Below are 12953 nucleotides of genomic sequence, written 5' to 3'. Positions count from 1 at the left end.
CTCGTCCTCCGCCACCACCTCCTCCTCCTGCTCCGCCACCACCTCCTCCTCCTCCTCCGCCACGGACTCCTCCTCCTCCACCGCCATCTCCTCCCCCTCTGCCACCACGTCCTCCTCCTCCACCACCTCCTCGTCCTCTGACAACACCTCCTCGTCCTCCGCCACCACCTCCTCCTCCGCCTCCACAACCACCATCTCCTGGGCCTTTGCCATCACCCCCTCCTCCGCCTCCGCCACCACCACCTCCTCCACCACCTCCTCCTCCTCCTCCTCCTCCTCCACCACCTCGCAGAAGGATGATCTTAAAGGTCTTTTCCAACAAGAATGATTCTATGAATCCTCCTCCTCCTCATAGAATGACACAATATACCCAGTTGGAAGGGATCCATTTGGATCATCAAGTCCAAATCCTGATACCACAGGTTTACCCAAAATTCCTTCACCTCCTCCTCCACCACCTCCTCGTCCTCCTATACCACCTCCTCCTCCTCCTGCTAGGAAATTAGAAGACATTTCTTATCAGAAAGAGTCAGGGACTGGATGATATTGAAGGACTCTTCCAGCCTTAATGTTGCTATGATTCTACGATTCCTTTATCTCCCCCTTCTCTTCATCTTCCTCCCCTCCTCTTCCCCATGATCCTCTACCACCCCCTCCTCCAGCACCTGCTCATCCCCCGCTTGATCCTCCTCCGCCACCGCCGCCTCTTCCGCCGCCACCGAAGCCTCCTCCACCTCCTCCTCCTCCTCCGCCACCACCTCCTCCTCCTCCTCCCCCGACACCTCCTCCTCCTCCTCCTCCGACACCTCCTCCTTGTCCTCCTAGGAAATTAGAAGAGATGTCTTGTCAGAAAGAGTCAGGGACTGGATCATATTTAACGTCTCTTCCAGCCTTTATATTGCTATGATTCTATGATTCCTTTATCTCCCCCTTCTCTTCCTCCTCCTCCTCCACTTCTTCCCCTTGATCCTCTACCACCCTCTCCTCCAGCACCTGCTCTTTCCCCGCGTGCTCCTCCACCGCCACCACTGCCGCCTCTTCCTCCACCACCACCTCCTCCTCCTCCTCTTCCACCTCCTACTCCTCCTGCTCCGCCACCTCCTCCTCCTCCTCCTGCACCACCGCCTCCTCCTCCTCCTCCGCCACCGCCTCCTCCTCCTCCTACGCCACCTCCTCCTCCTCTGCCACCACGTCCTCCTCCTCCGCCACCACCTCCTCGTACTCCGCCACCACCTCCTCCTCCGCCTCCACAATCACCATCTCCTGGGCCTCTGCCACCACCCCCTCCTCCGCCTCCGCCACCACCACCTCCTCCGCCTCCGCCACCACCACCTCCACCACCACCTCCTCCTCCTCCTCCTCCTCCACCACCTCGTAGAAGGATGATCTTAAAGGTCTTTTCCAACAAGTATGATTCTATGAATCCTCCTCCTCCTCATAGAATGACACAATATACCCAGTTGGAAGGGATCCATTTGGATCATCAAGTCCAAATCCTGATACCACAGGTTTACCCAAAATTCCTTCACCTCCTCCGCCAACACCTCCTCGTCCTCCTATACCACCTCCTCCTCCTCCTGCTAGGAAATTAGAAGACATTTCTTATCAGAAAGAGTCAGGGACTGGATGATATTGAAGGACTCTTCCAGCCTTAATGTTGCTATGATTCTACGATTCCTTTATCTCCCCCTTCGCTTCTTCCTCCTTCCCCTCCTCTTCCCCCTGATCCTCTTCCACCCCCTCCTCCAGCACCTGCCCATCCCCCGCGTGATCCTCCTCCGCCACCGCTGCCTCTTCCGCCGCCACCGAAGCTTCCTCCACCTCCACCTCCTCCTCCGCCACCACCTCCTCCTCCTCCTCCGACACCTCCTCCACTTCCTCCTCCGCCACCTCCTCCTCCTCCTGCTCCTCCACCTCCTCGTCCTTCTCCTTCACCACCGCCTCCTCCTCCTCCTCCGCCACCGCCTCCTCCTCCGCCTCCGCCACCTCCTAATCCTCTGCCACCACGTCCTCCTCCTCCGCCACCACCTCCTCGTCCTCCACCAACACCTCCTCCTCCGCCTCCACAACCACCATCTCCTGGGCCTCTGCCACCACCCCCTCCTCCGCCTCCGCCACCAACACCTCCTCCGCCTCCGCCACCACCACCTGCACCACCACCTCCTCCTCCTCCTCCTCCTCCTCCACCACCTCGTAGAAGGATGATCTTAAAGGTCTTTTCCAACAAGAATGATTCTATGAATCCTCCTCCTCCTCATAGATTCACACAATATACCCAGTTGGAAGGGATCCATTTGGATCATCAAGTCCAAATCCTGATACCACAGGTTTACCCAAAATTCCTTCACCTCCTCCGCCAACACCTCCTCGTCCTCCTATACCACCTCCTCCTCCTCCTCCTAGGAAATTAGAAGACATTTCTTATCTGAAAGAGTCAGGGACTGGATGATATTGAAGGACTCTTCCAGCCTTAATGTTGCTATGATTCTACGATTCCTTTATCTCCCCCTTCTCTTCCTCCTCCTTCCCCTCCTCTTCCCCCTGATCCTCTTTCACCCCCTCCTCCAGCACCTGCTCATCCCCCGCGTGATCCTCCTCCGCCACCGCCGCCTCTTCCGCCGCCACCGAAGCCTCCTCCACATCCTCCTACTCCTCCTCCACCAACACCTCCTCCTCCTCGTCCTCGTCCTCCTCCTCCTCCGCCACTTCCTCCTCCTCCTGGTCCGCCATCGCCTCCTCCTCCTCCTCCGCCACCGCCTCCTCCTCCTCCTCCGCCACCTCCTCCTCCTCCGCCACCACGTCCTCCTCCTCCGCCACCACCTCCTCGTCCTCCGCCACTACCTCCTCCTCCTCCGACACCACCTCCTCGTTGTCCTTCTAGGAAATTAGAAGAGATTTCTTGTCAGAAAGAGTCAGGGACTGGATCATATTGAACGTCTCTTCCAGCCTTTATATTGCTATGATTCTATTATTCCTTTATCTCCCCCTTCTCTTCCTCCTCCTCCTCCACTTCTTCCCCTTGATCCTCTACCACCCCCTCCTCCAGCACCTGCTCATCCCCCGCGTGATCCTCCTCCGACACCGCCGCCTCTTCCTCCTCCATCGAAGCCTCCTCCACCTCCTCCTCCTCCTCCGCCACCACCTCCTCCTCCTCCTCCTCCGACACCTCCTCCTCCTCCTCCTCCGACTACTCCTCCTCCTCCGCCACCACCTCCTCCTTGTCCTCCTAGGAAATTAGAAGAGATTTCTTGTCAGAAAGAGTCAGGGACTGGATCATATTGAACGTCTCTTCCAGCCTTTATATTGCTATGATTTTATGATTCCTTTACCTCCCCCTTCTCCTCCTCCTCCTCCCCCACTTCTTCCCCTTGATCCTCTACCACCCCCTCCTCCAGCACCTGCTCTTTCCCCGCGTGCTCCTCCACCGCCACCACTGCCGCCTCCTCCTCCACCACCACCACCGCTGCTGCTTTCTGCTCCACCAGCACCATCGCTGCCGCCGCCTCCTCCTCCTTTTCCTGCTCCACGACCTTTTCCCCCTCCTCCTCCTCGTTGTCTTTCTCATCATCGTTGTCGTCGACCTTCTTCTCGTCGTCCTTTTCCTTGTCATCCCTCTCCTCGTCCTCCACCACCTCCTCCTCCTCCTAGGAAATTAAAAACATTTCTTATCAGAAAGAGTCAGGGACTGGATGATATTGAAGGACTCTTCAGGCCTTAATGTTGCTATGATTCTACGATTCCTTTATCTCCCCCTTCTCTTCCTCCTCCTTCCCCTCCTCTTCCCCCTGATCCTCTTCCACCCCCTCCTCCAGCACCTGCTCATCCCCCGCGTGATCCTCCTCCGACACCGCCGCCTCTTCCGCCGCCACCGAAGCCTCCTCCACCTCCTCCTCCTCCTCCGCCACCACCTCCTCCTCCTCCTCCTCCGACACCTCCTCCTCCTCCTCCGACACCTCCTCCTCCTTGTCCTCCTAGGAAATTAGAAGAGATGTCTTGTCAGAAAGAGTCAGGGACTGGATCATATTGAACGTCTCTTCCAGACTTTATATTGCTATGATTATATTATTCCTTTATCTCCCCCTTCTCTTCCTCCTCCTCCTCCACTTCTTCCCCCTGATCCTCTACCACCCCCTCCTCCAGCACCTGCTCATCCCCCGCGTGATCCTCCTCCGCCACCGCCGCCTCTTCCGCCGCCACAGAAGCCTCCTCCAACTCCTCCTCCTCCTCCGCCACCACCTCCTCCTCCTCCTCTCCCGACACCTCCTCCTCCTCCTCCTCCGACACCTCCTCCTTGTCCTCCTACGAAATTAGAAGAGATGTCTTGTCAGAAAGAGTCAGGGACTGGATCATATTGAACGTCTCTTCCAGACTTTATATTGCTATGATTCTATTATTCCTTTATCTCCCCCTTCTCTTCCTCCTCCTCATCCTCCTCTGCCACCGCCGCCTCCTCCACCGCCACCGAAGCCTCTTCGACATCCTCCTCCTCCTGCTCCTCCACCACCACCTCCTCCTCCTCCTCCTCCTCCGCCACCTCCTCCTCCTCCTGCTCCGCCACCACCTCCTCCTCCTCCTCCGCCACGGCATCCTCCTCCTCCACCGCCACCTCCTCCCCCTCTGCCACCGCCTCCTCCTCCACCTCCGCCACCTCCTCCTCCTCTGCCACCACGTCCTCCTCCTCCGCCACCACCTCCTCGTCCTCCGCCACCACCTCCTCCTCCTCCGACACCTCCTCCTCCTCCGACACCACCTCCTCCTTGTCCTTCTAGGAAATTAGAAGAGATTTCTTGTCAGAAAGAGTCAGGGACTGGATCATATTGAACGTCTCTTCCAGCCTTTATATTGCTATGATTCTATGATTCCTTTATCTCCCGCTTCTCTTCCTCCTCCTCCTTCGCCACCGTCTCCTCCTCCTCCTCTGCCACCTCCTCCTCGTCTGCCACCACGTCCTCCTCCTCCGCCACCACCTCCTCGTCCTCCGCCACCACCTCCTCGTCCTCCGCGACCACCTCCTCCTCGGCCACCACCTCCTCGTCCTCCGCCACCAACTCCTCCTCCGCCTCCACAACCACCATCTCCTGGGCCTCTGCCACCACCCCCTCTACCGCCTCCGCCACCACCACCTCCTCTGCCTCCGCCACCAAAACCTCCACCACCAACTCCTCCTCCTCCTCCTCCTCCACCACCTCGTAGAAGGATGATCTTAAAGGTCTTTTCCAACAAGAATGATTCTATGAATCCTCCTCCTCCTCATAGAATGACACAATATACCCATTTGGAGGGGATCCATTTGGATCACCAAGTCCAAATCCTGATACCACAGGTTTACCCAAAATTCCTTCACCTCCTCCTCCACCACCTCCTCGTCCTCCTATACCACCTCCTCCTCCTCCTGCTAGGAAATTAGAAGACATTTCTTATCAGAAAGAGTCAGGGACTGGATGATATTGAAGGTCTCTTCCAGCCTTAATGTTGCTATGATTCTACGATTCCTTTATCTCCCCCTTCTCTTCCTCCTCCTTCCCCTCCTCTTCCCCCTGATCCTCTTCCACCCCCTCCTCCAGCACCTGCTCGTCCCCCGCGTGATCCTCCTCCGCCACCGCCGCCTCTTCCGCCGCCACCGAAGCCTCCTCCACATCCTCCTACTCCTCCTCCACCAACACCACCTCCTCCTCCTCCTCCTCCTCCGCCACTTCCTCCTCCTCCTGCTCCGCCACCGCCTCCTCCTCCTCCTTCACCACCGCCTCGTCCTCCTCCTCCACCACCGCCTCCTCCTCCTCCTCCGCCACCGCCTCCTCCTCCGCCACCACGTCTTCCTCCTCCGCCACCACCTCCTCGTCCTCTGCCACCACCTCCTCCTCCTCCGACACCTCCTCCTCCTCCGACATCACCTGCTCCTTGTCCTTCTAGGAAATTAGAAGAGATTTCTTGTCAGAAAGAGTCAGGGACTGGATCATATTGAACGTCTCTTCCAGCCTTTATATTGCTATGATTCTATTATTCCTTTATCTCCTCCTTCTCTTCCTCCTCCTCCTCCACTTCTTCCCCTTGATCCTCTACCACCCCCTCCTCCAGCACCTGCTCATCCCCCGCGTGATCCTCCTCCGACACCGCCGCCTCTTCCTCCTCCATCGAAGCCTCCTCCACCTCCTCCTCCTCCTCCGCCACCACCTCCTCCTCCTCCTCCTCCGACACATCCTCCTCCTCCTCCTCCGACTACTCCTCCTCCTCCGACACCACCTCCTCCTTGTCCTTCTAGGAAATTAGAAGAGATTTCTTGTCAGAAAGAGTCAGGGACTGGATCATATTGAACGTCTCTTCCAGCCTTTATATTGCTATGATTCTATTATTCCTTTATCTCCCCCTTCTCTTCCTCCTCCTCCTCCACTTCTTCCCCTTGATCCTCTACCACCCCCTCCTCCAGCACCTGCTCATCCCCCGCGTGATCCTCCTCCGACACCGCCGCCTCTTCCTCCTCCATTGAAGCCTCCTCCACCTCCTCCTCCTCCTCCGCCACCACCTCCTCCTCCTCCTCCTCCGACACCTCCTCCTCCTCCGACACCACCTCCTCCTTGTCCTCCTAGGAAATTAGAAGAGATTTCTTGTCAGAAAGAGTCAGGGACTGGATCATATTGAACGTCTCTTCCAGCCTTTATATTGCTATGATTCTATGATTCCTTTATCTCCCGCTTCTCTTCCTCCTCCTCCTTCGCCACCGCATCCTCCTCCTCCTCCGCCACCTCCTCCTCGTCTGCCACCACGTCCTCCTACTCCGCCACCACGTCCTCCTCCTCCGCCACCACCTCCTCGTCCTCCGCCACCACCTCCTCCTCGCCTCCACAACCACCATCTCATTTGCCTCTGCCACCACCACATCCTCTGCCTCCGCCACCACCATCTCCTCCGCCTCCGCCACCACCACCTCCACCACCACCACCTCCTCCTCCTCCTCCTCCACCACCTCGTAGAAGGATGATCTTAAAGGTCTTTTCCAACAAGAATGATTCTATGAATCCTCCTCCTCCTCATAGAATGACACAATATACCCCGTTGGAAGGGATCCATTTGGATCATCAAGTCCAAATCCTGATACCACAGGTTTACCCAAAATTCCTTCACCTCCTCCTCCACCACCTCCTCGTCCTCCTATACCACCTCCTCCTCCTCCTCCTAGGAAATTAGAAGACATTTCTTATCAGAAAGAGTCAGGGACTGGATGATATTGAAGGACTCTTCCAGCCTTAATGTTGCTATGATTCTACGATTCCTTTATCTCCCCCTTCTCTTCCTCCTCCTTCCCCTCCTCTTCCCCCTGATCCTCTTCCACCCCCTCCTCCAGCACCTGCTCATCCCCCGCGTGATCCTCCTCCGCCACCGCCGCCTCTTCCGCCGCCACCGAAGCCTCCTCCACATCCTCCTACTCCTCCTCCACCAACACCACCTCCTCCTCCTCCTCCTCCTCCTCCTCTGCCACTTCCTCCTCCTCCTGCTCCGCCACCGCCTCCTCCTCCTCCTTCACCACCGCCTCGTCCTCCTCCTCCACCACCGCCTCCTCCTCCTCCTCCGCCACCGCCTCCTCCTCCGCCACCACGTCTTCCTCCTCCGCCACCACCTCCTCGTCCTCCGCCACCACCTCCTCCTCCTCCGACACCTCCTCCTCGTCCGACACCACCTCCTCGTTGTCCTTCTAGGAAATTAGAAGAGATTTCTTGTCAGAAAGAGTCAGGGACTGGATCATATTGAACGTCTCTTCCAGCCTTTATATTGCTATGAGTTTATGGTTCCTTTATCTCCCCCTTCTCTTCCTCCTCCTCCTCCACTTCTTCCCCTTGATCCTCTACCACCCTCTCCTCCAGCACCTGCTCTTTCCCCGCGTGCTCCTCCACCGCCACCACTGCCGCCGCCTCCTCCACCACCACCACCGCTGCTCCTTTCTCCTCTACCAGCACCATCGCTGCCGCCGCCTCCTCCTCCTTTTCCTGCTCCACGACCTTTTCCCCCTCCACCTCCTCGTTGTCTTTCTCATCATCGTTGTCGTCGACCTTCTTCTCGTCGTCCTTTTCCTTGTCATCCCTCTCCTCGTCCTCCACCACCTCCTCCTCCTCCTAGGAAATTAGAAGACATTTCTTATCAGAAAGAGTCAGGGACTGGATGATATTGAAGGTCTCTTCCAGCCTTAATGTTGCTATGATTCTACGATTCCTTTATCTCCCCCTTCTCTTTATCCTCCTCCCCTCCTCTTCCCCCTGATCCTCTACCATCCCCTCCTCCAGCACCTGCTCTTCCCCCGCGTGATCCTCCTCCGCCACCTCCACCTCCTCCACCACCACCGAAACCTCCTCCACATCCTCATCCTCCACCTCCACCACCACCTCCTCCTCCTCCTCCTCCGCCACCTCCTCCTCCTCCTCCTCCGCCACCTCCGCCACCACCTACTCCTCTGCCACCACGTCCTCCTCCTCCGCCACCACCTCCTCGTCCTCCGCGACCATCTCCTCGTCCTCCGCCACCACCTCCTCATCCTCCGCCACCACCACCACCTCCTCGGCCACAAACACCACCACCTTTTCCGCCTCCGCCACCACCACCTCATCCGCCTCCGCCACCACCACCTCCTCCGCCTCCGCCACCACCTCCTCCACCACCACCTCCTCCTCGTCCTCCTCCTCCACCACCTCGCAGAAGGATGATCTTAAAGGTCTCCTCCAACAGGAATGATTCTATGAATCCTCCTCCTCCTCATAGATTAACACAATATACCCAGTTGGAAGGGATCCATTTGGATCATCAAGTCCAAATCCTGATACCACAGGTTTACCCAAAATTCCTTCACCTCCTCCTCCACCACCTCCTCGTCCTCCTATACCACCTCCTCCTCCTCCTGCTAGGAAATTAGAAGACATTTCTTATCAGAAAGAGTCAGGGACTGGATGATATTGAAGGTCTCTTCCAGCCTTAATGTTGCTACGTTTCTACGATTCCTTTATCTCCCCCTTCTCTTCATCCTCCTTCCCTCCTCTTCCCCCTGATCCTCTACCACCCCCTCCTCCAGCACCTGCTCATCCCCCGCGTGATCCTCCTCCGCCACCGCCGTCTCCTCCACCGCCACCGAAGCCTCCTCCACATCCTCCTCCTCCTCCACCACCACCAGCTCCTCTTCCTCGTCCTCCTCCTCCTTCGCCACCTCCTCCTCCTCCTCCTCCTCCGCCACCTCCGCCACCACCTCCTCCTCTGCCACCACCTCCTCCTCCTCCGCCACCACCTCCTCGTCCTCTACCACAACCACCACCTCCTCCGCCTCCGCCACCACCACCTCCTCCACCTCCGTCACCACCACCTCCTCCTCCTCCGCGACCACCTCCTCCTCCTCCTCCTCCGACACCTCCTCCTCCTCCGACACCACCTCCTCCTTGTCCTCCTAGGAAATTAGAAGAGATTTCTTGTCAGAAAGAGTCAGGGACTGGATCATATTGAACGTCTCTTCCAGCCTTTATATTGCTATGATTCTATGATTCCTTTATCTCCCCCTTCTCTTCCTCCTCCTCCTTCGCCACCGCCTCCTCCTCCTCCTCCGCCACCTCCTCCTCATCTGCCACCACGTCCTCCTACTCCGCCACCACCTCCTCCTCCTCCGCCACCACCTCCTCGTCCTCCGCCACCACCTCCTCCTCCTCCGACACCTCCTCCTCCTCCGACACCACCTCCTCGTTGTCCTTCTAGGAAATTAGAAGAGATTTCTTGTCAGAAAGAGTCAGGGACTGGATCATATTGAACATCTCTTCCAGCCTTTATATTGCTATGATTCTATTATTCCTTTATCTCCCCCTTCTCTTCCTCCTCCTCCTCCACTTCTTCCCCTTGATCCTCTACCACCCCCTCCTCCAGCACCTGCTCATCCCCCGCGTGATCCTCCTCCGACACCGCCGCCTCTTCCTCCTCCATCGAAGCCTCCTCCACCTCCTCCTCCTCCTCCGCCACCACCTCCTCCTCCTCCTCCTCCGACACCTCCTCCTCCTCCGACACCACCTCCTCCTTGTCCTTCTAGGAAATTAGAAGAGATTTCTTGTCAGAAAGAGTCAGGGACTGGATCATATTGAACGTCTCTGTCAGCCTTTATATTGCTATGATTCTATGATTCCTTTATCTCCCGCTTCTCTTCCTCCTCCTCCTTCGCCACCGCATCCTCCTCCTCCTCCGCCACCTCCTCCTCGTCTGCCACCACGTCCTCCTACTGCGCCACCACGTCCTCCTCCTCCGCCACCACCTCCTCCTCCTACTCCACAACCACCATCTCATTTGCCTCTGCCACCACCACATCCTTGTCCTCCGCCACCACCATCTCCTCCGCCTCCGCCACCACCACCTCCACCACCACCACCTCTCTCTCCTCCTCCTCCACCACCTCACAGAAGGATGATCTTAAAGGTCTTTTCCAACAAGAATGATTCTATGAATCCTCCTCCTCCTCATAGAATGACACAATATACCCCGTTGGAAGGGATCCATTTGGATCATCAAGTCCAAATCCTGATACCACAGGTTTACCCAAAATTCCTTCACCTCCTCCTCCACCACCTCCTCGTCCTCCTATACCACCTCCTCCTCCTCCTGCTAGGAAATTAGAAGACATTTCTTATCAGAAAGAGTCAGGGACTGGATGATATTGAAGGACTCTTCCAGCCTTAATGTTGCTATGATTTTACGATTCCTTTATCTCCCCCTTCTCTTCCTCCTCCTTCCCCTCCTCTTCCCCCTGATCCTCTTCCACCCCCTCCTCCAGCACCTGCTCATCCCCCGCGTGATCCTCCTCCGCCACCGCCGCCTCTTCCGCCGCCACCAAAGCATCCTCCACATCCTCCTAGTCCTCCTCCACCAACACCACCTCCTCCTCCTCCTCCTCCTCCGCCACTTCCTCCTCCTCCTGCTCCGCCACCGCCTCCTCCTCCTCCTTCACCACCGCCTCGTCCTCCTCCTCCACCACCGCCTCCTCCTCCTCCTCCGCCACCGCCTCCTCCTCCGCCACCACGTCTTCCTCCTCCGCCACCACCTCCTCGTCCTCTGCCACCACCTCCTCCTCCTCCTCCTCCGACACATCCTCCTCCTCCTCCTCCGACTACTCCTCCTCCTCCGACACCACCTCCTCCTTGTCCTTCTAGGAAATTAGAAGACATTTCTTGTCAGAAAGAGTCAGGGACTGGATCATATTGAACGTCTCTTCCAGCCTTTATATTGCTATGATTCTATTATTCCTTTATCTCCCCCTTCTCTTCCTCCTCCTCCTCCACTTCTTCCCCTTGATCCTCTACCACCCCCTCCTCCAGCACCTGCTCATCCCCCGCGTGATCCTCCTCCGACACCGCCGCCTCTTCCTCCTCCATTGAAGCCTCCTCCACCTCCTCCTCCTCCTCCGCCACCACCTCCTCCTCCTCCTCCTCCGACACCTCCTCCTCCTCCGACACCACCTCCTCCTTGTCCTCCTAGGAATTTAGAAGAGATTTCTTGTCAGAAAGAGTCAGGGACTGGATCATATTGAACGTCTCTTCCAGCCTTTATATTGCTATGATTCTATGATTCCTTTATCTCCCGCTTCTCTTCCTCCTCCTCCTTCGCCACCGCATCCTCCTCCTCCTCCGCCACCTCCTCCTCGTCTGCCACCACGTCCTCCTACTCCGCCACCACGTCCTCCTCCTCCGCCACCACCTCCTCGTCCTCCGCCACCACCTCCTCCTCGCCTCCACAACCACCATCTCATTTGCCTCTGCCACCACCACATCCTCTGCCTCCGCCACCACCATCTCCTCCGCCTCCGCCTCCGCCACCACCACCTCCACCACCACCACCTCCTCCTCCTCCTCCTCCACCACCTCGTAGAAGGATGATCTTAAAGGTCTTTTCCAACAAGAATGATTCTATGAATCCTCCTCCTCCTCATAGAATGACACAATATACCCTGTTGGAAGGGATCCATTTGGATCATCAAGTCCAAATCCTGATACCACAGGTTTACCCAAAATTCCTTCACCTCCTCCGCCAACACCTCCTCGTCCTCCTATACCACCTCCTCCTCCTCCTGCTAGGAAATTAGAAGACATTTCTTATCAGAAAGAGTCAGGGACTGGATGATATTGAAGGACTCTTCCAGCCTTAATGTTGCTATGATTCTACGATTCCTTTATCTCCCCCTTCTCTTCCTCCTCCTTCCCCTCCTCTTCCCCCTGATCCTCTTCCACCCCCTCCTCCAGCACCTGCTCATCCCCCGCGTGATCATCCTCCGCCACCGCCGCCTCTTCCGCCGCCACCAAAGCATCCTCCACATCCTCCTAGTCCTCCTCCACCAACACCACCTCCTCCTCCTCCTCCTCCTCCGCCACTTCCTCCTCCTCCTGCTCCGCCACCGCCTCCTCCTCCTCCTTCACCACCGCCTCGTCCTCCTCCTCCACCACCGCCTCCTCCTCCTCCTCCGCCACCGCCTCCTCCTCCGCCACCACGTCTTCCTCCTCCGCCACCACCTCCTCGTCCTCTGCCACCACCTCCTCCTCCTCCGACACCACCTCCTCGTTGTCCTTCTAGGAAATTAGAAGAGATTTCTTGTCAGAAAGAGTCAGGGACTGGATCATATTGAACGTCTCTTCCAGCCTTTATATTGCTATGATTCTATTATTCCTTTATCTCCCCCTTCTCTTCCTCCTCCTCCTCCACTTCTTCCCCTTGATCCTCTACCACCCCCTCCTCCAGCACCTGCTCATCCCCCGCGTGATCCTCCTCCGACACCGCCGCCTCTTCCTCCTCCATCGAAGCCTCCTCCACCTCCTCCTCCTCCTCCGCCACCACCTCCTCCTCCTCCTCCTCCGACACCTCCTCCTCCTCCGACACCACCTCCTCCTTGTCCTCCTAGGAAATTAGAAGAGATTTCTTGTCAGAAAGAGTCAGGGACTGGATCATATTGAACGTCT

The 12953-nt window shown here is 57.3% G+C and overlaps 2 protein-coding genes across 2 annotated transcripts in view; one reads left to right on the top strand and one right to left on the bottom strand.

Annotated features, from left to right (window-relative positions):
- The window catches only part of LOC136786474 (platelet binding protein GspB-like), a gene marked incomplete at both ends in the record, with an annotated part of 17086 nt that extends 4260 nt beyond the window's left edge, over window positions 1-12826 (top strand). Inside the window, 9 exon segments of the mRNA XM_066978371.1 lie at window positions 663-808; window positions 1035-1218; window positions 2569-2856; window positions 4905-5056; window positions 5627-5893; window positions 7402-7660; window positions 9152-9326; window positions 10863-11119; window positions 12796-12826. Of these exon segments, the coding sequence (XP_066834472.1) occupies window positions 663-808; window positions 1035-1218; window positions 2569-2856; window positions 4905-5056; window positions 5627-5893; window positions 7402-7660; window positions 9152-9326; window positions 10863-11119; window positions 12796-12826 (1759 nt within the window).
- LOC136789723 (uncharacterized) lies at window positions 3145-4151 on the bottom strand. The gene is made up of 4 exons (XM_066990535.1): window positions 4144-4151; window positions 3687-3705; window positions 3399-3644; window positions 3145-3226 (listed from the first exon to the last, which is right to left on the bottom strand). Exons 1-4 carry the CDS (start codon window positions 4149-4151, stop codon window positions 3188-3190), a joined length of 312 nt encoding a protein of 103 aa, XP_066846636.1. The 3' UTR covers window positions 3145-3187.
- Window positions 12827-12953: the final 127 nt, after the last annotated feature.

This window comes from Anser cygnoides, chromosome 1 (genome assembly GCF_040182565.1).
Source record: "Anser cygnoides isolate HZ-2024a breed goose chromosome 1, Taihu_goose_T2T_genome, whole genome shotgun sequence".
Taxonomy (NCBI): Eukaryota; Metazoa; Chordata; class Aves; order Anseriformes; family Anatidae; genus Anser; species Anser cygnoides.
This window is presented reverse-complemented; position numbering and strand designations above follow the sequence as displayed.